General features: G+C 38.8%; 1 protein-coding gene across 11 annotated transcripts in view; it reads left to right on the forward strand.

Moving 5' to 3' along the window:
- Positions 1-27,240, forward strand: part of sec16a (SEC16 homolog A, endoplasmic reticulum export factor) — a 257,384-nt gene that overhangs the window by 133,006 nt on the left and 97,138 nt on the right. For all 11 annotated transcript variants that reach the window (XM_028810200.2, XM_028810204.2, XM_028810205.2 and 8 more), the window contains 7 exons: positions 409-526; positions 2,797-2,908; positions 15,579-15,684; positions 15,791-15,931; positions 16,036-16,149; positions 21,312-21,498; positions 23,510-23,842. In XM_028810200.2, coding sequence (XP_028666033.1) covers positions 409-526; positions 2,797-2,908; positions 15,579-15,684; positions 15,791-15,931; positions 16,036-16,149; positions 21,312-21,498; positions 23,510-23,842 — 1,111 coding nt within the window. The remainder of the gene's footprint in view (positions 1-408; positions 527-2,796; positions 2,909-15,578; positions 15,685-15,790; positions 15,932-16,035; positions 16,150-21,311; positions 21,499-23,509; positions 23,843-27,240) is intronic.

Raw genomic sequence — 27,240 nt, forward strand, 5'->3', positions numbered from 1 at the left:
CAGTTGGGGTTTTAGGTATTTCATGCTTAGTCACATTAATTTTAAATTATCAATAATAGTATGTGATCTAGTTATTTATTAATAATAAAATTTGACTCTAAAATTTAATTAAATATGTGTGCTTCTGTATTAATGTGAAAAGTTCTTTGAGGTCAGGAAAATTTGTTCAGACAAGTGTTCGTTATGAATCATTACATATCAAAAATTGTGCTTTTGCTTTTTGCCAGTTATCAAGTTTATTGCCTTACATTATTTGAACCAGTTAGCTTTTTAAGCAAAGTTCAAACAGCTGTAACAGGATTCTAGAGTTGTATTGTGTATTTTATGTGTTAATGTTCTATTTTCTTACTAAGAAACAGATAATGGTGACAACTAAATATGCATTATTTATATGAATCCTTTTTATAGTGTTGTGGAGATGAAAAGTGGGGGGACTGGAGGCCTCATCTAGCAATGGTATTGTCCAATCTCGCCAATACTGTTGACCTTGATTCCCGGACAATTATTACTATGGGAGACACGCTTGGTGAGTCAGTAATTAAAATTAACTTCTAAATTGTTGGGAATGGGCAGGGTGATTACGGAATAATTATTACTCCCTTAGTTCCTTCCATCTCTCTCTGTACAAATCTCTCTGTCTCTGGAGCACACTTGCGTATCAGTCACCCTAATGACTGAGCCCCCCACTATCACTGCTTTACTCTTTCTGGGGACAGGTTTTGTGGTGACCCATTGGGGCTTCCCATCCCTACCTATCACCTCAAGAGTTATCAGAACCATCGTCCAATTATAGCGAGTCCTTAAAATGACTGGAAACTTCAAACTCTGGGGATGATACCACATAGGCAGTGTGCACCTCTTGCCTTGCAGTGACGTCTGACTGTGGCCCATTTATAACAAAAATGCAGGCTAACCACCTCCTTCTCAAGCAACCCTAAGCAAAAGGTTTTGGATAAGCTGGCATTGCCCACAGTTTTAAGATGTTGGAAGCAGACTTTGTCACAGCAATCTTCCAAAAATTCCAGCATCATGCAGGACTTTCATTTTAGTTGCCTCATGATTAAAATTCGTTTGGTTAACAGTTAAGCCCTTTGAAAATAAACTAATAATTAATTCATATTTAAACAGACTACAGGATCTTGTTAATACTTTTCATCCCTCTCCATGGTCCCTCGTATTACCTGTTTTAAGGTGGTCTCACTACTAAATGTTTTCTTCCCTCTGCTACTGGCTCACTTTAAGCTGCCTGGTAAAAGTGTTTTTATCTCTTACCAGACTTTTCCTTAACCATGTCTCTTTCATAATGAAGCACTGCATTCACTGCTTCCTTTTTTTTTATAACCCAACAAAACTATAAATACTCTGTTTAAACCCCTCCTTTTTTAATGTGCTGTTTACCCATCCTTCTAGTAGCAATGCTTGCTAGTTTGTGGGCAATGTCCCTGAGTAAAATGGTAACATTGTACTTCCTTCTTTACTCTGAAGCCCACTCACTTATGGCCAATTATTTACATACCGCTGAAGTTTACTGCCCTTGTACACTGCCAAGATACAAACACTCCAAACACACTAGCACTTCTTCTTGCTCCTGAGTAGTTGAAAAAGTAGCAAAAACCTTTATAAAGAGAAAAAAGTCAGAAGAGGGTTCTACCTGTGTGTGTGTGTGTTGTTTTTTTTTTTTTGTTTTGTTTTTTTGTGGCAACCAAAAATGACATTTTGGAGCAAATACTGTATTTTAATCAAGTTTAAACACAGCACCATTCAGTGCAGTCCAGAAGCAGGGATGACATCTGCACACAGTACACATTGAGTATGTCAGCAAAGCATCCTGGAATAGCAAGTCAGAAGCCAAGAATTGAAATCATTCTCAACAGACACACATTTACCAGGTATGTTTAGCAGTCACTCCAACCCATCAGATCCAGTTAATCATCAAGTAGTGAACAGAGTGATGTAACAGCATCTCTGTTTACCCAGTGTCCACAAAAAAGTGCTTCACATCATTTGACAGGACTTCAAAGTTGATCTTTTATCTTTTGCATGACCCCTTTCAAAATAGTTGCTAATCATGGTCAATCTAAACAAGCACAGAAACCATAAAACAGTTCACAACTCAACCTTAGATCAGACGTTCAGACATTTTCCTTGTTGCCACTCAAAAGTTACATCGAGAGGACCTTTTCATTCACAGGTACAAATTCAGTGCGGTATGTAGAAATGAGTTTGACTATATGAAAATCTTATTCTACCTCCTGCATGTCCTTTGGTAACCTTTTGGCCAGTGAAGTTATGTTGCATGTGCCAAGGGTCATTTTCTGGTACCAAGTTTGTGTATACCCGTTACAAGACCAAGGCACCCTCAAGTGATGATCCCATATAGCTGCTTTACATGGCTAGACTGAGTTGACTAGGCTATTTGGGTCAAACACTATCACTATATCTGGCTCTAAGAATAGATTGTGGTATGCCTATTTCAGCTTAGTCCTAATAATCTGGAAAGAGCCATCAGGATAGTGTTAATGTTAGATTTTTGTTTATGTAGTCCCAACCTACTGACCAGTTTGTCATTGGTGACCTCACCAGGAAAACAAAATTCTCTTATCATTAATCATCCTCACTCAAAAAGTCATTGATGCACACAAGTGCCCCCACTTCATTAAAGTCACATTCCTTTGAACATTTGTGTACCAGGAAATTATTGTCCTGAATGTATGAGCATGTATTCAGAATTTAAACTTGTTTTTGTTAAATAATCAGTTTTTAAAAATATTTCTAATCTTAATAACCTCTTTTCAGCTTCAAAGGGACTCATAGATGCTGCCCATTTCTGCTACATAATGGCTCAAGTTGGACTGGGTGTTTACACCAAAAAATCAACAAAACTTGTTTTAATTGGAGCCAATCACAGGTATGAAGGATCAAATGCTTAATGTACATAATTTGATAAAATTATACAAGTTTTTTAGGATTTTGTAATTCAAATTGGCATACCAAAATTGTGTTACACTTAGCATTTCTGGTTTACAGTTAATCCACCACCCTTTTAGTCTCTGTAGAATTTTTATGTTCTAAAGTTTATTTTTTGCAAGTTCTAGTTAGGTTGCTGATATAGATTAAGTGAAGTGTATTCTGAAAATATTGTATTTTCCAAGTTGAGTATGTACTCAGCTTCAGAAAAATTTATCAGAAGGCATTTTGATAGCTTTGACAGGTTCCAGTCTAAATCAATGTAGTGAATTGACAGACTGATAGTGATAATAGAACATTGAGCAACATTTAGTAATTTGTTCATACTGTGTCTTGCAAAAGGTTGGGCACTCTTGCTTAAATTGTCAGTTACTGTAAAATTTAAATGAGCAGAAAATAAACTGATAACTAAAAGTCATAAAATTAAAGCTGACACATTTCATTTAAGCATTTTATACAAGATTAGTGTGTTGTATTTCTTTTGTATGTATTACAAATTATGACCTAATATTTATATATTAGGTCATATCTATATAAATAAAATCGTAAGCTGATTGTTTGTCTGTTTGTTCGCCAATCATGTTAAAACAGCTAACAGATTTCTGCAAAATTTTGAATGTGTGTCCTATGTAAAATATACTTTTGTATGGTGTTATGGGGGGAGGTTTTTTAATGGAGTGAGGTAACCTGAAAATCAATACCAGCATGGGGATTGCAGCAACAGCAGTTTGCTCTGATTTATGGGATAGTAAGTTTTGTACTGGCCAAAGTGAGATTTCATCTAATACTGCAGCTGCAGTGTTTTTCTTCGGAACTAATTTGGGTACATCATTTTGTCTTAGCGAGGTTCTGTTTATCCATGTTAAATTTCCAAAACCCAATTTTTTACCATTTATTTTCATCTAGACCTTTTTCTGGTAAATGTATTGATCCAAAAGTTGTATAGAGTGTTGGTAAATCCTTATATAACAATATTCTTTTCTGCCAACCACCAACCCCCCCAAAATTTCTAAAACTGCAAACGCCCTTTTTAGTGATGTTATTTTATAAACAGGCTGAGAAAATGAATGGAAATTATATACAGTGAGATCCAGACAAGGGTAGTGACGGCCTGCTTACATGTTGGTCTAACATGCAGATTAGAATTTCATTGCTCTGTGTACACATGATAGAAACTGAAATGACAATAACTGATGACGCTACATTTTTGTACCAAAAACAAAACTCTTTTTTGAAAAGATAAAAAAACAATACTATTATACATCTACACATCATTTCTAAGTGTTTTAGAGATAGTCATGATGAAACAAAGTGAAACACAATTTGACACTGTTCAGGATATCATAGTAGGAGAATGACTTAGGAAGGTGTTAGTAACTGTTACTGTTTAAACATTTACTCAACTCAATTTAATGATCAGGCCTTTTAATTGATATGCAGAAATATTAAATCAACATTGAATGAATCATCTTTGAATTATCTTTATAACATTATTAGTTGCTACCACTTGTGTGGTCTCCTGTAATAATATGGGGATATGTAGCGATGTACTGTATGTGATTCAGTAAATTTGCCTGTAAAAGTTGGAGGTTTTTGTAGATTTGTGTGGAGGGTAATATGTGGCACTAATCTGTCTGGTGCCCAGCCCAGCCTAGTTTTTGCTGTGCTAGATTTTGACCCAAGGTCAAATCTATTTGATGATCCCCCTGTTTATCATATTATTCGCGAGGGCTACAATAGCCATTGAATTGTTGTTGATGTTTAGTGTATATATACCTCTTTAATTTTCACTGTCGAAGGACAGACACCATTTATATCAAAAAAGATGAGTATACTTTTATCCATCCGTCCATTATCCAACCCGCTATATCCTAGCTACAGGGTCACGGGGGTCAGCTGGAGCCAATCTCAGCCAACACAGGGCGCAAGGCAGGAAACAAACCCTGGGCAGGGCGTGCACACACACACCAAGCACACACTAGGGCCAATTTAGAATCGCCAATGCACCTAACCTGTATGTCTTTGGACGGTGGGAGGAAACGTGTGTACCCGGAGGAAACCCACGCAGACACAGGGAGAACATGCAAACTCCATGCAGGGAGGACCCGGGAAGTGAACCCGGGTCTCCTAACTGCGAGGCAGCAGCACTACCCACTGTGCCCCCGTGCCGCCCTGTATACTTTTATTTAATTGTCAAATGACATGTTGACATAACCTTCAATTTCTCAGAGTGGTAGCAAGATTAGCTTCCAGTACACATAATGCTCAATATTTTTATCTGAAATCAAATTTAAACGAAGGATTATATTGTGGACCTCTTGTGGGTGAACATATTTTCATTTACAGTACCTGAAGACCTCTATGCAGAATCTTAACCAGAGTTGCAGTATAACAGTAGTCATATAAAGCCACATTTACATTTTTTTTTCTTAATTTTAAAACAATGGTTTTGGTTAGTGAGCAAGTCTATTAAGAGCATGTGCCATCAAACACTAACTTTGAAATGGACTGGGATAACAACCCTCTTCCATCTACAAGGCACTCTGTCTGTTTCAACACAGTTATTATTGGACCACAGCCACAAGACAGGGAAGGTACTGTGTTCCAAAGCACAATTTTATAAGTGATAACTTTCTAGATGCAGTGGGTTTTTTTTTTCTTTCTTTTTTTGTTCACTTCATATTGCATATACCTAAGGATATTATTCTGTTTACTACCCATTTTATCTCGGCTTTCTCATTTTGGCAAAAAAGCATATCTAGCAAAATTAACTACATAACAGATGAAATAGAAAGCATTATTGGCTTGCAGTACATTTACATCATGATTTTATTTAGTTTTATTCTCTTCACTCCCTAGAATATCAGTAAACTTTATTATAAACATGAAAATTCTCTTTATACATGTGTGAAGACAGCTCGACGGCTGGCAGCTGCGCATTTGTGCCAACTGCCAAAAAAATATTCAGCTCTCAAAGAGTTAATAAATGTTTTATCACTGCAAGATTTTAGTTAACTTTTACTGTAGTTTTCCAACTGGCTGTTGTATATAATGAATACAGTACAGTGGAACCTCGGTTCACGACCATAATTCGTTCCAAAACTCTCGTCGTAAACCGATTTGGTCATGGACTGAAGCAATTTCCCCCATAGGATTGTATGTACATACAATTAATCTGTTCCAGACCATACGAACTGTCTATCTAAATATATATATTTTTTTAAGTTTTTAAGCACAAATGTAGTTAATTAAACCATAGAATGCACAGCGTAATAGTAAACTAAATGTAAATACATTGAACAACACTGAGAAAACCTTGAACAACAGAGAAAACTAACATTGCAAAAGTTTGCGCTATACTGTAGCCTAACAACCCGATTGCTGTAAACACTCTGTTTAACTCACTCTGTGAGTTTTAAGCACAGGGGAAAAAAATGAACATTTGAAAAATTAGAAATTTAATAAACAACCAAGAAAAGTAACATTGCAACAATTCACGCTACGATCTGAAAAATGGACATTTGAAAAATCTGTAATACAAAAACTAACCACAAACCACCAAGAAAACTCACCTTGGATGAGTCGAGTTCTGACATGAAGGAAGTGAGGAGGAACTGATTGGAGAGGAGGTTACAGTTTTGAGGGAGAGTCCGGCTCCGCGATGGAGGGATGTTCTCCTTCAGTTTTTTCTGTGATTTTTTGGGTTTCTGGTGTTTTTAGCTGTTTAGCTGGTGGATCAGACTACACAAAATAGCGGTCTAATGTGACTTGCCTTTTCCTACGCATTAAAATTTTTCGGAAATGTGAGACGACATTGTCTTTCATCATGTTTATCACTCTGTTCATAACCGCTTTGTCAGGGTGGTTTTTTTCGAAAAAATCCTGGCACTCGTACCATTTTTCCATGATGGCTTTTATAGCATCACTTTTTATAACCGCCCTTTCCTCTTCTTCCATGGAGGACTGCTCCTCGGTGAGCAACCTAAGCTGCTCCTGCTGGAGTTCAGCGAGTTCCTCCGTTGTCAGCTCCTCCTTGTGATCCAGGACCAGCTCCTCGGTGTCCTCATTGTCCACTTCAAGACCCATGCTCTTGCCCATGGACACAATCTCATCCACAACAGGAGGCTCAAAGCTTTCTAAAACTTGTTCAGGAACGCATTCAGGCCAAAGTTTCTTCCAGGCCGAGATCAAGGTCCGGTGTGTGACATCTTCCCAGGCTTTATCAATGAGGCCGATGCAATGAACGATATTAAAATGGTTCTTCCAGAACTCTTTCATTATCAAAGACGTCTCCTCGGTCACATTGAAACACCTGCCAAATAGTCCTTTGGTGTACAGCTTCTTAAAATTTGAAAAAACCTGCTGGTTCATGGGCTGCAGAACAGGAGTTGTGTTGGGGGGGGACGAACACGACCTTAATAAAGTCATACTCCTCGACCATATTGTCAACCAAATTTGGAGGGTGTGCCAGTGCATTGTCCATCAGAAGAAGGCATTTTTTAGGCAGGTTATTCTCTTCGAGATATCGCTTCACGGCGGGAGTGAAAGCCTCATGCAGCCATTCCAAAAACAAGGTCCTTGTGATCCACCCCTTCGTATTTGCCCTCTACATAACAGGCAGTCTGGCCTTGTTTACATTATGCTGCTTGAAAGCACAAGGGTTCTCAAATTGGTAAACAAGTAGCGGCTTGATTTTTACGTCGCCACTAGCGTTAGCACACAGCAAAACGGTTAACCTGTCCTTCATTGGTTTATGGCCGGGCATAGCCTTCTCTTCCTGGGTAATGTAGGTCCTCTTTGGCATCCTCTTCCAGAACAATCCAGTCTTGTCGCAGTTGAAGACTTGTTGCGGGATGTAGCCTTCGTCCTCCACTAATTTTGTGAAATTTTTCACAAATTCTTTCTAGCAGCCTCTCCATGCCTTACCACACTATGAATGCCACTTCTCTTGCGAAACTTTTCAAACCATCCTCTACTGGCTTTAAATTCCTCACTTTTGCCACTCATAGAAGGATAGTTTTGCAGCAAATCGCCATGAATCTTCCTGGCTTTCTCGCATAACATCGCCTCACTTACGCTATCCCCTGCAAGATGCTTCTCATTCAGCCACACTAACAACAGTTTTTCCACCTCTTCCAGCACTTGAGGCCTCTGCCTGGTTAACGCTGTAACTCCTTTTGCAACATCAGCTGCTTTAATAGATTCTTTCTGCTTTAGAATAGTTGAAATCGTACATTTTGACATTTTGACAAGATCAGTAACATGAACGCCACGCTCATACTTTTCAATAATTTCTTTCTTTACTTCGATTTTAATTTTCTGCAAAACTTTCTTCTCACCACTCTTTACATGCTTGGAAGCCATGGTTAACTGCAAAAGCACACAAAATACTGTAGAGCACAAAGAGTTCACAGGTAAAGCACGCACGTCTGACTGAGAACAGTGAACAAGGAGAGGCTGAACACGTGCTTAAATACAGTAATCGGCGTGTACGAACCGGAAGGGAAATGAAATAGAGCACAAAGAGTTCACAGCGAAAGCATGCACGCACACACGTGCAAGCACGCACGTCTGACCGAGAACAATGCAACACGTGCGGAAATCATCGGCGCACACAAACCGAAAGGGAATCTGGCTTGTTCGTATACCAAGTGTGTGGTCGTGAACCGAGGCAAAAGTTTGGCGAATTTTTTGGTTGTAAACCGATTTGTACATGTACTGAGACGTTCGTGAACCGAGGTTCCACTGTATATGGTGATAATATTGTTTCACAAATATCAGAATCTTTTACACAGTTACAGTGTGATCTTACACTGCTTAGACAATAGGCACAGCATATTTAAGTTAATATGCCAGTTTGATTGCCCCTTGAGGGCAGCAGTTGTTGCCTGGAGTTTGCCACACTGAGATCTGGGTTAGAATGGTGCTGCTGACTGAATCATACATGGAGTATCTGTTTTAATTAAAGGACAAAATGAGAAGGTTAGATCTCATTATAATTAAAGGACAAAATGAGAAGGTTAGAATTCATTAAAATATTATTTTAATTTCAGTGGTAGGCACACATCTCTATCAACATTTTTTCCCCACTCAGATTCCAGTTCGTACAGGCCTGTTTTGTTCCAGTTAGTATTCAGCAAGACAAAATATCCATTTGCCTTTTCTCTCAATGCACAGGACAACTCCTCAAATTCCTGATTTCTTTTTTTTTTTTTTTTTTGCTTTTTACTCCATTTGTAATGTGAAAGTCAGTTTCCAAATATTCTCTCTTTTAAGCTCAGCTCAATTACTCTGTATTCACAGGCTTCATTCCAGCAACAAAACTACATCTTATGCTTCCTCAAGTCCAATAATTCTTAGCCTAGAGGACCCATTACCATAATGCTTAGAAAAACTATTAAGAAATAAAGGATGAGATTGCTACTGAATTCAAAGCATATGTTAAACCTTAAAACAGTGGCGTTCAGAGAAAGTGGAGTGCATGACTATGCTGGAAGACTGCAGCCCATGTCAGTTTTATCAACTGAGCACCAATATATAGTCATGTAATCTGACATGTTGCAGCAATGACATCAACGACTGCAATCGGCAAATCTGACATACTCCACAACAAAAGATTCATAATTTGACATCATCTTTAGTTAACTAATTTGAAAGTTTGAACATATTTATTGTTATTTCAAAGAGTAAATCATCACATTTTTATTTGTTAAATATTTTTGTAACAGTGAGTCATATTCAAAAATAACAAGGATAACAGAATCCAGTTACATGTGCTGGTATCCTACATTAAGTGTGTGCTTTTTAACAGTGCTTGCAATATTTTGTACTTAAAAACTTAGTCCAGATAAGCGTGTGGTGACTCACAGCATTCATAGACAGCAGATTCCAATTCAGGTGATTAGAAAATGACTTAAATTGATTAAATTAAATTAGTTGTTGGTGGTGGAAATTCTAGCTGTAGTTCAGATTTCTTAAATAAAACATTTTTTAAAGATGTACCCGAAGAATGGTTAAAATTTCTGTTTAAGTCTCAACTTGAAATTGTTAACAGGCTGCTTTGGACCGTGACTTACAGCAGGTCTGGAGCTTTGCCAATAAATGATAGTTAAGACTATTAAGAGAAACTAGCCAACCCGCGGCGTAACATACGCCGCATAATTATGTATTGATGGGTGAACACTTGCTGAAGACACAGTTGTCCAAATGGGGTGGGTTTGTGGATACCACTATGAGTGAATGAAAAGATGGACCTCAATTATCCGTGACTGAAAGCGGGATCGTCTGTGACGATGGAGGCAACGCTGGTGAAAGTTACTTCGTCGGTAGGGATAAGTTTCAGCACTTGTTCATTAAGGTGTAGCGAGTCTTCGTTGTTGACGCTTAATATAGCTTGCGTACTGAGTTGTTCTGGAGTCACAGTTGAGAAACACTTTTTTAATGTCTTTTAAGCACAGGGAAAAAAATTAACATGTGAAACATCCGTATTGTAATAAGCCACCAAGAAAAGTAACATTGCAACAATGCACGCTATGAACCGATTGCTGTAAACAGAAGTGAAAACAAAATCGAGGCCGGTGCATTCTTTAACTGCCTTGTAGCGCAATGGTAGGAGACTGTGGAAGATTTTGGGTTCGCTTCCCGGTTTCTCCCTGTGTGGATAGCGCTTTGAATACTGAAAACACCGGTATATCAATGTAATGAAGTATTATTATTCTTATGCGTCCAGCGCTCTCTCTCTTGCGCGCCTGTATGCGTGTGTGTGTCGCTCGCTCTCTCTCGCTCGCTGCACGTGTTCCTGCAGGCATACCAGTAAGTGAATGAAAAGATGGAACTCTGGAGAGAGCAACATACAACTGTCCATGACTGAAAACTGGTTTTGGCAGATACATGCACATCTTTTGGAAAGTTTGGCCCTGTGCCTTATCAATTGTCATTGCAAAGGCAAATCTAACAGGAAATTGTCTTCGTGTTAAAGTAAAAGGCAAATTATCCGCGACAAACTGTTTTACACGCTGCATACCAACCCGCGGCGTAGTATACACCGCATAATCACGCCGCTTTTTTAATGTTTTTTAAGCAGAGGGAAAAAATGAACATTTGCAAAATCCGTAACGCCACTTTCAGTAAGTACAATGCACATGCGTTTAATTTGTCAGCCACTTTTTGCCAGCAGTCTTTTCTGGTTTGGGCTGCTTTTGCAGTGTTACCGCTTGTGCATATTAAATCTTGAAATCCTTCGAGTAACTAATTAACTAACTAACACCCACCCAGCTTGTGAGAAAAAAATGTGCCCGTTCTTTCATCATTTTGTTGCAGCCTATCAAAGACTTGCTGATCATGTTTTCTAGACTCAATATACAGTGGAACCTCGGTTCACAACCATATTTTGTTCCAAACCTCTGGTCGTAAACCGATTTGGTCGTGAACCGAAACAATTTCCCCCATAGGATTGCATGTAAATACAATTAATCCATTCTAGACCATACGAACTGTATGTAAATATATTTTTTTAAAGATTTTTAAGCACAAATATAGTTAATTATTACACCATAGAATGCACAGTGTAATAGTAAAAACATTGAATAACACTGACATAAACACCCAGGCTCCCTGCTCAGCTGCATGGCATGTGCAGTGCATGCGCAGGCTCTCTCTCTCAGCAGCACGCGAGCCCTCTCTCTCTCTCTCTCAGCAGCATGCGAGCCCCCTCCCCCTCTCTCAGCAGCACGAAGCCTCCCCAGCCCCCCTCTCTCTCTCAGCAGCACGTGAGCCTCCCCCGCCCCCCCCCCTCTCTCTCTCAGTACCACGCGAGCCCCCTCCCCCCCTCTCTCTCTCAGCAGCACGGGAGCCTCCCCACCCCCCTCCTCTCTCTCTCTCAGCAGCACGCGAGCCCCCTCCCCCTCTCTCAGCAGCATGTGAGCCTCCCCAGCCCCCTCTCTCTCTCAGCAGCACCCGAGCCTCCCCAGCCCCCCTCTCTCAGCAGCACGTGAGCCTCCCCAGCCCCCCCCCTCAATAGCACACGAACCTCCCCAGCCCCCCCCCCTCTCTCAGCGGCTGGCGAGCCCCCTCCCCCTCTGTCTCTCAGAAGCACTCGAGCCCTCTCTCTCAGCAGCACGCGAGCCCCCACCCCCTCTGTCTCTCTGGTTTGGGCATTTCTCCCCTGTGTAGTGTGTGAGCGAGTGAGGAGAGAGAGAGAGAGCAAGCCAGTACGTTACAGTGAGCGAAAGCAGGCTCGAAGGCAATGTGTTCCTGTGGTATAGCGGGTCCGTAGCTCCCCTTCAAAAGGCCATTTTTAATCAGGCGACTGACAGTAGTGGAGTCAGGCACAGAGAAGGTCAGCTGCAGAGAGAGCGTCTCGACTGTTGCAGGGCCTGAAGCAGGTGAGACGCTAATGAAAAAGAGGCACAGGGCTTATTGGTTTTTAAAGACTGCTTCCTTCATTGTGTTTTAACTTCAGTTTTAAAGGGTTGCGCGGCTCTCTCTTGCGCTGCCTATGTGTGCCTCTGTCTCTCTTTGGCGTTGCCTCTCTGTGTGTGTGTGTGTGTGTGTGTGTGTGTGTGTGTGTGTGTGTGTGTGTGCGTGCGTGCGTGCGTGTGTGCGCGTGCGGCCATCTGTCTCTCTGGCGCTGCCTGTGTGTGCGCGGCTCTCTCTATCGCGCTGCCTGTGTGTGCCTCTGTCTCTCTCTGGCGCTGCCTCTGTGTGAACCAAGGTTCCACTGAGGTTGACTAATGAAAAGTCAACGTGGCTCAGAGCTGCAAGTGTACTGTGGCACAGACAAACAGAAATGACGGCATGTTTCCCTTGGCGTCATGTCCGAGTTGGTGGGCGTGGCTCTGTGATTCTTTCGTCGTATCCAATGGTCTAAGAGTTGGTGGGCGTGGCTCCTTCCTGCGTGCGCCATTGGCGTCTTACTTGTCGGCGGTTTAGTGAATCCACGCCCCTTCCAGCGTGCTTTCCATGGTCGGCTACTTGTCTTCTGGCTTAGTGAATTATATATATAGAAGATATTGAATCATTATGATCTACAGATAATGCAGCAGTGAGTTTGTCCTTACTGTAAACTCTTGAGTACATTTGTTGCTTTCAGTGTGATGGTTACATAATTCCATTCTTCTTATATTTTCTTCTAGATAAGTGCATTTTTACTTTTTTATTATAGATTTTATTGTTAAATTACCTCAAGCAGCAGGAGAAATGATCTAGTGTATACTTGCCTTGCATGCACTCATACCTCTCCTGGAGCTTCATTACGTTTTATTTAGGGGTTTGTTTTCCTGTCAGGAGTGGCTATCAGAAAAGATAAAATTGAAAATACAGTAATCCCTCCTCCATCGCAGGGGTTGCGTTCCAGAGCCACCCGCGAAATAGGAAAATCCGCGAAGTAGAAACCATATGTTTATATGGTTATTTTTAGAATGTCATGCTTGGGTCACAGATTTGCGCAGAAACACAGGAGGTTGTAGAGAGACAGGAACGTTATTCAAACACTGCAAACAAACATTTGTCTCTTTTTCAAAAGTTTAAACTGTGCTCCATGACAAGACAGAGATGACAGTTCTGTCTCACAATTAAAAGAATGCAAACATATCTTCCTTTTCAAAGGAGTGCAAAGCAAGCAGTCAAAAAAAAAATCAATAGGGCTTTTTCGCTTTTAAGTATGCGAAGCACCGCCGGTACAAAGCTGTTGAAGGCGGCAGCTCACACCCCCTCTGTCAGGAGCAGAGAGAGAGTTAGAGAGAGATAGAGAGAGAGATAAAAAATCAATACGTGCCCTTTGAGCTTTTAAGTATGCGAAGCTCCGTGCAGCATGTCCTTCAGGAAGCAGCTGCACACAGCCCCCCTGCTCACACCCCCCTACGTCAGCGCAAGAGAGAGAGAGAGAGAGAGAGAGAAAGTAAGTTGGGTAGCTTCTCAGCCATCTGCCAATAGCGTCCCTTGTATGAAATCAACTGGGCAAACCAACTGAGGAAGCATGTACCAGAAATTAAAAGACCCATTGTCCGCAGAAACCCGCGAAGCAGCGAAAAATCCGCGATATATATTTAAATATGCTTACATATAAAATCCGCGATGGAGTGAAGCCGCGAAAGGCGAAGCGCGATATAGCGAGGGATCACTGTATACAAAATACACAAGTTGAAGTAACCTCTTTCAAAATACAGTGGAACCTCGATTTGCGAGTAACTTGGTTTACGAGTGTTTTGCAAGACGAGCAAAAATTTTTAATAAATTTTGACTTGATAAACGAGCGAAGTCTTGCAGTACGAGTAGTATGTATATGCTTTGTCTGCTGAGTGTCATGTGATCACAACTGAGCTGATGGTTCTTCTCTTTCTCTCGCTGCGGGATTGTGGGCAATCGTCTCCTATTCTCCATCTGAGTCGGCGTGCCTCACTCATATAATCAACATCCATACGAGCGTATACTGTTTACTACAGCATTAGCATTGTGACTGTGTGTGCGTGCGCGTGTGTATGTGTGTGTGCTCGCTCGCTCGCGTGTGTGTGTGTGTGCACGTGCGTGCTCGTGTGTGTGCTGTGACATGCGAGTCCCCGTCTTGCACCCTAAAACACGAAGCTGAGTCTCAGTACTTTAGCATCACCAGCTTTATTCAGCTTGAAACAGCAACAGCGTGGTTATTTATTGTAGCAGGAGCTGCGCTCTCCTATACACAGACACAGCAGTCAGGCAGGGCCCTGCACATTTATAAAGTTCCTTGTATCACCCATCGACGACAGGCGCTTATAGCATGTCCGCAATCTTTTCGGATTTGCTTTACGGCGAACTGCTACAGCGCTGGGAGACTGCGATTGGTTTGGGGCACTCTTCTGTGTGTCGTCCCGTTGGGTGCAATCCCACAAGAGTTTAGAAACTCACTTACACCAGCCATGATTCTTTTCAAAGGTAAAGTGCAGGTTCATTTGTTTTATGTATTTTTACTTTATATTTTGTATTAATCATTTTTATATGAATAGGTTTGGGTTGTGGAACAAATCATCTGAGTTTCCATTATTTCTTATGGGGAAATTCACTTTGATATACGAGTGCTTTGGACTACGAGCACATTTCTGGAACGAATTATGTTCGCAAACCGAGGTCCCACTGTATATCTGCAACAGTAAACTAATTTGTAATTTAATCTGCACAGAATGTTTCTCTGTTTTAATATAAATAAAGTGTGAAATTCACCAGTGCTTTTCAGTGGGAGATTTTGAAATTTAAAATTTTTTTAAGCAGGGTCTATTATTCAAGGTATTTCATTGAATTTTTAAACATATTTTCCTGAAGAATAAATATGCCAAAATTGGTTTATTGGGAGCCAAGTTGTTTTGTTTGCGTAGACTGATGGACAGATATATAAATATGACAATTGTAGTAGGTGTTTTTCACATTATATTATTTATAAACTAAATGTTAATAATAAATATTACAAAGACATTTTTATTTACCTTATGTGGAGTCAGTCTGTTCACGCCAAATAAAATATTTGAGTTCTCAGTATTTTCTTTAGGGTTTAGTCTTTTAACTGCCAGATCGACTTGTTTATCTTATTTCAGAAAAGTGTAATGGCTGAATTTTTTGCCTCTTTTGTATTCATTCCTATGTAGTTTGCCATTTTTTAAGTTTGCCTGCAATGAGGCCATCCAGCGAACTGAAGCTTATGAGTATGCTCAGTCTTTAGGCTCTCAGCCCTGCTTGCTGCCAAACTTCCAAGTAAGTTTGTTTTATCATTTACTTTTAACACATAAAATTCCTTGCTTTTATTTATGTGTTACCTTTATTTTTATGTATTGTTATTATTTTTTTGTTTGCTTTATAGGTATTTAAATTTATTTATGCTTGCCGGTTAGCTGAGGCAGGGCTTTCTTCTCAGGCCTTCCATTACTGTGAAGTTATTTCAAGAACAGTTTTAAAGCATCCTTCATATTATTCTCCTGTGTTCATCAGCCAGCTTATACAGGTGAGTGAAAACACTATCATTCTAAAAAGTGGTTTTATATGGCTCAGTGTAACAAAGAAGATTTTTAAATAAACTAATTTTCAGAAATTGTTTTCTTTACTTAGATTTCGGAGAAACTCAGATTCTTTGATCCTCAGCTGAAAGAAAAACCCGAACAAGAGTTATTTATTGAACCAGACTGGTTAGTGCATCTTCGACAAGTGGACGGTCAAATAAAGGTGAAATGGCTTAGTTAAGTCTTTGCTTAATCAGTGTTTAAGAATGGATGCTAAAGTAAATTAAATGAAAACATCAGTTATGTTGTTTCATGATTTGCACATTAAACAATTGCCCTCTGGAAAGTAATGAAAAAAGTTAAGTAAACAGAATTTCATCTTTGGGCCTTAATCAGCTTTGTGTTTGAAGTTTGAGTAAGCAGAAAGCATCTGAGAAACTGATAAAGAAGTAGTGAAGAAAAGTTAGAGGAGCTTAAAAATTAGCTGACAAGCAACAAAAGATGCTGCAAAAATCATCATTTTTGAAAGATGCTACATGACTAGAAAATAACACCCAGTTACTCAGTGTGGCCCTGAAAACTGTAAATGAGTAGGTTTTCTCTAAAAAAAAAAAAAAAGGAATTGTTTTTTTAAAAAAAAAAAATGGTTCCTTGAGGTTCTAAAGGAAGCATTTTGTTTAAATATGATTTGTATGCATTCACAGTTCAATACCTTTTACACAAAGGTTCTTTAAGGTAAGAACCTTTAGCTAAATATCCTGAGTTACTGATATTTTTTTTACTTTCTCGTATACACAGTATAGAGAAAGAATAGGAATCATGAAAAAATTTCAACCTCGAAATTTTGATGAATTGTGATGTTTTAGACCTTTCTGAGTCAGAAAATACCAAACTTTTGAAATTATGTCTGTCTGTGTATAAACACGGTAACTTGAAAATGCTTTGACCTAGGTCAATGAGATTTTGTACACATGCATTCTATCAACTTTTGGGCCACTTTGGGCAATATACTTTTGCGAATATTCAAGTAAACTATGGTTATAATTACAGATAGATGATTCAAATTTTGTGGCAATATTTATAATGATTAAAAGCAAACAGATATGAAATTTGAGAAATATTACTGTAACGGAAGTAGTTTTTTATTTAAACAACCATCTGAATTTTTTGTACAGTATAATGGAAATATAAATGTGTATATGATATTAAAAACTGTATTCAATATAATGCATATTCTCATATTCTTTCAATAACTATTATTCATTTTATTTTAATTTATACATCATCAATTTAACAGTAATGTGTAAATATTGAACATACCGTGTAAATATAAAGATGTAATGGGAACAATAAGCTGCTACGTCCCTGTCGTGTTTCTGGTAATGCATTTAATTTTATTGAATTTTTTTTTTTGTTTCTGCCATCATCATAATTAAATGTAGCTGAATGCAGTTTTACCCATAACAATTTATTGCAACAAATAGTATATAATACTAACACTTTTTCTATATTTTTAGGTGATTTTAACTCTTTTTACTTTGCACGTAATCTAGGTAATGCATATGTAATCATGAAAAATTCCACCACTGTTTTCGACCTCCCTAAGTGCAAAAATATCATTTTAATATAAAGTTTGATTATAAATAGAGATAAATGATTGTGTATCGATATTATTAATTAGTTTTGATGAGAAGCAAAGAGATATGATATATGAGAAATATTGCGCAAGTCGAAGTGGTTTTGATGACCTTTTCCTTTATCTCAGTATATCTCAGTAAGTCGAGGGGAGCACACTCCTTATTTTTAGTTCCTTATTTTAAGCTCTGAATAACAAGAGGCAGGCTGAAAGTGTGGAATTACCAATGAATATGAAACATTATGCTTCTGTAAAACTGATTGAAGTGGTTAAAAACACTGAATATCACTTTTGATGTTTTGGGTCAAATGGTGTCCCTTACTGATTCAATATGGTACACAATATTTTATGTTCCCGTGCTCCAAGGGACGAGTGGCAACTCTGCTCTTGTGTGTGAATGAAAACCATTGTCAAGAAACAATACAGGAAACAATCAAACGCTATTAATAGATTTGGATTCATTTGCCGCTGTTTCATTAAGTATAAAGTGCATTCAAATTGACCAGATTAAATTTGAGCATTTAGGGGTTGCAGTAAAATATGTAAGCACAGGACTTTCTAAAACATTAGTAACACATGTTAACTGTGATTTAACCTTCTTAGTGTTAGATCCTAGTGTCACTTGGGCTATACAAACAGTGCTAAATGTGTCACTTGGGCAAATGTATAGACAAGTCTCGTGTGTTAGTTCCGATGATTACTCGGGCTGTAAAAGTGGCAAAAGCATTAGTGCTGAGCATTGCTTGAGAAACAATATAGGAGTTTCTTGCTTAATCGACAGGTCTGAGTGCTACCCAGGCAACGGTGCAGACACATCTTCTCCTAGCTTCATAATGGTATTTCATAAGAAACTTTTTTCAGCAGCCCAGGTGTTGCACACTCTTGATCGTGATACGATCAGTGATTACGAAGTGAATCTGTCTTCAAAAAGAGAAAACTGAAATGGACAGTGACATCGAAAGTGATTCTGATGAATCTGAAAGTGATGCTCATGTCAGTAACACATGTACAGTGTACTGTTCAAATGCTAACTGGGTCTGAAACGAAAGTCCACAAGGAATCACATTACAGTTGTCCCGAATATGATGCTGGATTGTGTATTTCACCGTGCTTCAAGATATACCACACAAATGATACATTTCGACAGTATCTCTTATATATATTTCTCATCTGGTTCGTCCTGCTTCCACTTCAAAACCGGTTCCACCCACACACAGCCGACATGGCATTTCTCGATTCCTATTCATCCTCTTCCAAACCCTTCTCCACGCTGCCTGTGGCTCTTCTTCAAAACGGGTCCCACCCACACACAGCCAACACGGCATTTCTCGATTCCTATTCGTCCTCTTCCAAACCCTTCCTCACACTGCTTGTGGCTCCTCTTCAAAACCGGTCCCGCCCACACGCAGCCAACACGGCATTTCTTGATTCCTATTCGTCCTCCTCCAAACCCTTCCCCCACATTCTTCTAGTGCGACTCCTGCAACAAAACTTTTCAAACGTGAACCTCACTTGCTAAACACAAGAAAAGGCATTCTTCCCAACAACTATGAGTGCCAGAAATGAAATAAGAAGTTCACTATACAGGATTGTCTGACTAAACACAACAAAACTCATTCACAACTCTTGCTTTGCAGATGTCGCATTGCAATGTTTCCAAACCAACGCAGTCTCAGCATACATACACACAATCCTCTTCCCGTCACCACAGGTACTTCTTCACCTAATTCCTGTCTTCCCGTCCAAGAGTACCACATTGGGACTCCAGACCAGCAGTGCAAACACTGTCATGCACTGTACTGGCCTGCTGAGCGTAATACATCCAACAAGTACTCGAGGTGCTGCCACAACGGTAAAGTAGCTTTACCACCCTTGCGGGAGCCACCTGTGTCTTTACAACTGCTTCTTACACAGCAAACATCAGAAGCTAAAAATTATCGTGAACACATTCAAGAGTACAACTCTTTTCTAGCGTTTGCTTCCATGGGTGCACAGATAACTCAACCTCCTGGCCACGGACCATACTGTTTTACAATACACGGGCAAATTTATCACCAAATCTCTCCACTATATGCGCTAACACTTCTACCTGTCCAGGATGTGGACAGTTGTATGTTTTTGACACAGCGCAAGCTACTGAAGTACGCTTACAAAATAAAGGAAACTCTGCATGCAGCGAAAATGTACTTTTCCAGCTAGATTCCATGCTCAGAACCATCAACCCCTTCGTTAAATCATACAAACACATGCATGAAATCGCTCAGTCCAATCCAACAGCATCTGTACGAATGGTTTTCATGGAAAACCCCAGGCAGGATTTACGACGATACAATGCCCCGACATGTCAGAATGATTTTGCAGCGATTTTCGTCTGAGAAGATGGCAAACCGCCTGCCGAAAGGGACATTTGCATCTATCTCATAGGCAACTCCTGTAAACAGATTTCCACGCTCAATATGAATTGTGATCCTATGGTTTACCCACTTTTATTCCCTTACGGAGACATTGGCTGGCACGAAGATTTACTACATGTTCCCAATAAAACAACTGCCAAGCGAATAAGGCTTACTCAGTGCCAATTTTACGCGTACAGATTAGCAATGAGGAATACATTTAGTATTTTGCTCTCCAGCGGCAAACTGTTCCAACAGTACGTCGTAGATGCGTATGTTAAAACAGAGGGCGCGCATCTCAACTATCTCAGATCACATCAACAAGATCTGCGCGTGGAAAAATACAAAGGACTATCAGATGCACTGCAAGCAAATGCTGACAATAACAACTTATGTGTAGGCAAAATGATCATATTACCGTCCACATTTCCTGGAAGTCCAAGATGCATGCAACAAAACTATCAGGATGCCATGGCCATAGTTCGTAAATACGGAAAGCCTGATTTATTTATCACTTTCACATGTAATCGTTCTTGGCCAGAAATTCTACATGCACTGTCGGATACCCAAAGACCAGAGCACAGACCTGATATTGTAGTACAAGTAGATCTTTCGACTCATTATCTGTCGTCTCCACCAAAACACCTATTCACAACTGCGTCTTTCAAGAAATATTTATTTCTTCTTGATTTCTGAATTCCTTTCTCACCATTTTCCGTTCCTATTCTTACACCGCCATATGTTATGGCAGGCTTCGGCTAGTATATGGTATTATTATAATTATTATTATTACTCATTATTATACCTTCTGCACTTCTGAGTTTATACTTTTAGTGTATTGCACGTTTTTACATATAATATTAAAATATATGAAAAGATGAGATTTAATAAATGTCATTTTTCAAGCTAAAACTTGCAATGCTTTTTACATGTTTTTTTAAGAAAAAATGTAATGCTAAGGAGGCTTATCGGCAGCTCTAGAAAAAAGTGAGAATGAAATTCTTTTTCTGTAAAATACAGGCACAGAGGTAAATATAGCAGATTTGTTTGCCATCTTTATAGTACCTGAGCTTTAGTTTAACTCTTGATTAGATTTTTAGATGTTATACACAAATTAACATGGAATTCTTCTTAGGCCACCAATGTCCTGATCACAGTTTAAGGACTGCCTTAACTTAATTGATAAATTCAAATTGGCAAAATGTGTGAAATATAAGAGACTAGCACCTGACTTCTGGGAAGTGCTTCTGAAAAATGATTTAGCTTCCAGATACTCTAGCATGGAAAAAGAAGGTTTAGGAAATAATGTTGATTGATCAATAATCTGTAAAATGCTTTGTGTAATTTTCCTCACAGGATGGAGTAGTCTCCTACAATTCCGATAGAGCTACACCCCAACAGTACTCATGCAGTACCCCCAGCTCTGAATTTGAACATAACAACCAACCAGACGTCCCTGGAATAGCACCAGATATAGCCACTGACAATCCACTGATGGCAGAACCAGGACCACAAGCTCTAGGAGTTCACCTTATGCCAGCAGGTAAAAGCAGATTGACATTTGAAGTTATTATTTAAAAACTCGAACATTTTCGTGATGTTTCTTAAAGTGAGTTATTATGGCTCATCAAATAAAGACTAATTACTTTAAGAAAGATAACGTATTTACAAAATTACTGAAAACATAATTGACAAAGAAGTGATGATGTATGTTATGCCCAGAATCTATTTATACATTTACATTGGTATTTTTGTGAATTATCATGTCTTTGTCATAAATGTACATGCAGATGAGCTGGATGGAAGGAAAAGATATAATTTGTTGGGTTTACTTATTGTTGTGAATAGCACTTTGAGTACTGAGAAAAGCGCTATATAAATGTAATGAATTATTATTATTATTATAAGGTAATAAATGCAAATTCTGATACCGTTGCCCATTACCATAAGTATGAAGAACAAAGTTTCATCGAATTGTCAAAATTCCTGAAAACTGTTAGACCATATTAAGACATTTCAGTCTGACAGATGCAACGTCGGAGAATGTCTTTTAGTTCAGAATGGTGAAGTTTGAGGAATTAATCTTTTCACCAGAGTCCATACGTTTACAATACATGGAGTAATGCATAAATTGTTCAGTGACATCATAAGGAACTATACAACTATAGGAATGAATTTTCAGGAATGTCTAAACTTGAGTATGGTCATTGTTCATGGCTCTCACATCAGAAAACACTAGGCAAAAATGCATACCATCTACTGATTATGAAGATGGAAAGCTTCATACTGCACATATGCTTACTTCATGTTTATGAAAATAGACCTGGATTTCTGGTTTTAACACATTTTTGATTTGTCTAAAGGATTTAATAAATTCGTGAAGATTTGTAATACTTGGGCAGAAAGTTTCCGATAAGGGATAATTTTTTTTTTTTTTTTTTTATTCCCCCAAAGGATTTAGAGAAAAATATTAGATAGGAATGACAGAGTACCTGACTCCACAATTTTTCAGCACTGTTTAGCGGGCTCAACAATTAACAAACTACATGCCAGTGGTAGGAGTAGTGTGAATGTTTTCCATGTTGAGTTTATCTGCTGTCTTGGCCCTCATTTTTTCCTTTTTCCATTCCATTATGGTTAGCATACACAGAACAATGAACAAACATTTCTTTTTAGTTTGTGCGTCCAGTATACCCATTTTTCTTCTTTCGTTTCAACTGCATTGTATGCATTATATTTTTGACTGCAGGGCTCATTGGCCATCAACTCTCACACACATGGAAGGCCATCCGTTAACTTAAGACAAAATTAACCCTGTTATTTTGTTTTGATTATTCGCAAATCACTGTGACTGAATCACTGGAGATGTCATGCTACTCAGCTGTGCAGCCATTGGCCTGCATCGTAACTCATCATGATTACAAGATTGTTTAAGTGAAGGCTACCACTATTGTTTGTGTAGTTGACTGTTTGTGTTTGTTACTGGTCAGTGTTATTGTTGTTTTTTTTTCCCCACTGCAAAAAAAAAAAAAAAACAGTAGCTGCTACTTTTATACCATAAGTATTAAGTTCAATACTATTTTTTATTTATTTGTACAAACTCATTTTTGATAGCTGTGTTCTTACATGCTGTATTTTAAAGTGATGTCTTCGTTTCTCAATAAAAACTGATAAACCATATTTCCCTTATGTGACAGTAAATTAGAATTGAATTGAAACATTTATACATTTTGTTCCAATAAAAAAATGTGGCTACAACTGAACAACAAAGCATCTTCATAAAAATCTTATGTGAAAAAGTTGAAAAAGTGCAGTTATAGATTGTTAATGCTCTCTCTCTCTCTCTCTCTCTCTCTTTCTCTCTCTCTCTCTCTCTATATATATATATATATATATATATATATATATATATATATATATATATATTTTAATATTATATGTTTGATTACAGCATATTGATTTTTATTTTTTGAATATTAATTGTTTTTTCTGTTTTCTGTATTTTATCACGTTTTTTTGATCTGTTTATTATTTTTATTATTTTTCTTTTTAAGCTCCTTCCATGGTCCTCACTAGTGGCATTTCTTCAGTCACCCAGCCATATCCTCAAGATGACAGAATTTCTTATTACCAACAACCTGCCTCAGCTGTTAGTCAAGAGGTGGCTTTTGCCTCCCCTTCTTTGGGATCAGTAGAAGGCTTCATGGCCTCAGACTCCGTTCCATTGCAGAGTCTTCCGCATCATAGTATGAGCCCAGCAACAACATTTGTTGGACCGTATCAAACAGAAAAACAGCATTTTCATTCAGTACCCCCTTTGTTACCACCAGGATCCCCAGCTGAAGCTCTTCCAACTTTGCCTGAACAGGAATGCAGTGGTCAACAAGGTTTGTTTATCATTAAATATATAATATTGTTTAGGTAACAATATTTCTAAAAATCTACCTTTCTAGACCCTTTAAATGTAGTTGCATTGAATGTGAAATACAGGGTGAGCCAGAAAGAAGTACAGTGGAACCTCGGTTCACAAACGTCTCAGAACACGTACGAATCGGTTTACTACCAAAAAGTTCGCCAAACTTTTGCATCTGTTCACGACCACACACTCGGTATACAAACAAGCCAGTTTCCCTTTTGGTTTGTACGTGTTCAGTCTCTCCCTGTGCATTTCCCGTGCAGCGAGCGAGAGAGTACGACACACACACGAGAGTAGGGCTGGGTGATTTGGCCTAAAATCAAAGTCTCGATTAATTGAACATTTTAACTCGATTACGATTAATGAACGATTATTCTATTTTTTTTTTTTTTTTTTTGCCCTCATAGTTCACTGACAAGTTTTGTACAGTAAATATGCTAACATATTACAAGTGAGAGATTTTTGAATGAAGGGTGCATTACTTGATTTTAAAATAATTGAAGGAAACACACTATCTACTATCTGTGATTATTTATTGAACATCAATGTTGAACAACTGAAATTAAAGCACGCATTGCCTAAAACGAACAGTCACTTTGTTCTTATAAAAAAAGTAAAAATAAATAACTTGCACTTTTGGAAACAAAATAAATTATTTTCAATGTTTTTCTTATTCAAAGGAGGAAACCCAGCATCTGGTGATGTCCAGGAGTTCAAGACTTCAGGCTGTCATTGCCAGCAAAGGGTTTTGAACCAAGTATTAGAAATGAACATTTTATTTTCATTTATTTCATTTGTCCAATTACTTTTGAGCCCCTGAAATAAAGGGATTGTGTTAAAAAAATGCTTTAATTGCCTCACATTTTTATGCAATCGTTTTGTTCACCCCACTGAATTAAAGCTGAAAGTCTGCACTTCAACTGCATCTGAGTTGTTTCATTTAAAATTCATTGTGGTAATGTACAGAACCAAAATTAGAAAAAAGTTGTCTGTCTAAATATTTATGGACCTAACTGTATATATATATATATATATATATATTCTAATAGAAACACGTTTTTACAAAACAACAAAAAATATAAAATAAATATTATGAAACCTCACGGTTTTGGTTTATTTCATAAAGTGATTAGGACCATTTGTCAGTCCCCATATGAAAATCTAATTATTTTTATCAAAAGGGAAATGCCCTGTGTTGTTTTTTTTTTTTTTTTTTTTTTTTAGACGTCTAACTTATGGAGAAGACATTTCATCAGCCAAAAAGTACTGCCAACTTAAAAGAATCTTAAAACAGTTACTATACAAGATACTATAGTTTCCGCCTATTTTTACTGTGGTAGATGATAAAGAGACACTGTATTTTCTTGCTATTTTTTAAACCCTTTTGAAGTTTCAGTAATTCAGCAACACATTTTTCAATTTAACACTAGAATCCCTGAAACCTACGAAAAAACCCATAATACTGGGCCACCTTAACTCTTTTAGGGCTAATTTTTTTTTGTTTCCTTTCTCCCAGGGCTGAATATTTTTCCAAAAACTAACATTTTTTAAAAAAGAACACAAAGCAATTGTTTATCATATCAAATCAACAAAAAATATTTACTTTTGACAAATGTTACTGTCTTGCATGTTGTATGAGCCTACATACTATATGATTTCACATACATTTTACACAGCAAAGTCCTGCAAAGTCTGATCTTGCTCAAAGCAGCCGATTTCAGTCATTGCCACATTGCACTGCTTACAATATGTGTTGCTTTGGTGCTTACTTTTCAATTGTCTGTTGCTGCACTTTCTCACATATATTGTTAGTGTGTACTGTAGAGAGACAAGTCACCCGTTTGCCATTGTGCCATGCCACTGCCACCAAGTTTTCTGCCCGCATGAAAACCGTATTGTCACCTCTTTTCATCTTCAGCCTGTCTGGCTTCAACTGTGAAGCCATGTGTCTCCTGTTCACCCTCACTGTGCCACAAGCTCCAATTCCTCTGCTCTGTAGCTCCATGAACAATTCTGGGCATGTATAAAAATTGTCCAAATGTACACAACATGACCCAAATGTTCATAGCCCTGAAGCTGCTCCAGCACAACCTGACTTGTCAAGGGACAGTTCTCTCTTTGAAAGAAATACTTTCCTGTATATGTAATTACTTTCAGGCAGAAACCAATGTTTGCTTCTGCCAGTACAAAATCCTTTATGCCATACTTTGTGGGCTTGTCTGGCATATATTTGCAGAAAAAAGGCGTCCCTTTTATTTTATCATAGGTTCATGCACAGACAAATCACAGCCAGGCTGATAAAATTGTTTCTATGTTGGTTCCACAATGTCAAGCAGGGGCTGAACTTTATATGCATGGCGTTATAGCCTGGCTCATCCCTTGGGATTTGCTTCTGTTTATTACAGAAGTGAATAAACCTTGCAGCATCACGTACCTATCCTCACGCTGCATAACCTGCCCAAAGCCACCAGGGGAAAATGCACGTTTGGACCAATGCTCCCTGAAGTTATATCACCAGTTCTGTCCCATCTCTATTTGTAATGCCACAACGCCCTTCATATCGTCTTTTGTTGTGGGTTTCCACTTTGAAAAACGAGAATGCGATGCAAGCGCAGCCCGCAATTCAAAAAATTTCTCTGCCTACCTGTTTGTCTCGTCTGACAGTAGCTGAAAAGCAGCATCAGGAGAGAGCAGCCTGAAGTAGTCCAGCAGCTGGTGATCTGTCGTGTCCAACAGCAAGCCGTGCTGTCTTGTGAAGTCCAGTAGCCAGTTCGGCTCCCACGGATCAATGTCTGTGTATTCCTCCCACGCGAACCTTGCTGTAGATGCATCGGCATCGGCTGGTGTCCGATCAGCTGATGCCGGCTTCTCACTCTCTTGCTCGATCTCCTGATCACTGTCATTAAAATCCGATTCTGAAAAATCAGAGTCTGACTCCGCGATAATGCACAAAACATCGTCTGCCGAGTGTTTTCTTTTCTGCACTTGCTTCGCTCCCTTGTGACATGTCGATGCCATCTTGCCTTTGTTTACATTTCGCAACTCACGCACACGCAAGGATTAGTTGCCGAGTCAACTAGTCTAGCATTCCTCCAAGCACAGAGGGAATGCCTGTGACGTGACAGTGAGTTTTGTCGCCATTAACAGCTGATTGTCACCCTCTATCCCTGGATGTCGACTTTTGTCGACATTCGCCCTCAGCCCCCTCTATCGACAAAAGTCGACATCCGCCCTAAGAGTTAAATTCCTTCGCACCTCTCCATTAGCGTCTTTTGTTTTGTAAATCTGTCGATCAGCACAAGCAGCCTGCTATCCCATCACCCCACCTCCATAGCTCAACTCGGGCAAAAAGTTCTCCCAGCTCACGTC

This window comes from Erpetoichthys calabaricus, chromosome 9 (genome assembly GCF_900747795.2).
Source record: "Erpetoichthys calabaricus chromosome 9, fErpCal1.3, whole genome shotgun sequence".
NCBI lineage: Eukaryota > Metazoa > Chordata > Cladistia > Polypteriformes > Polypteridae > Erpetoichthys > Erpetoichthys calabaricus.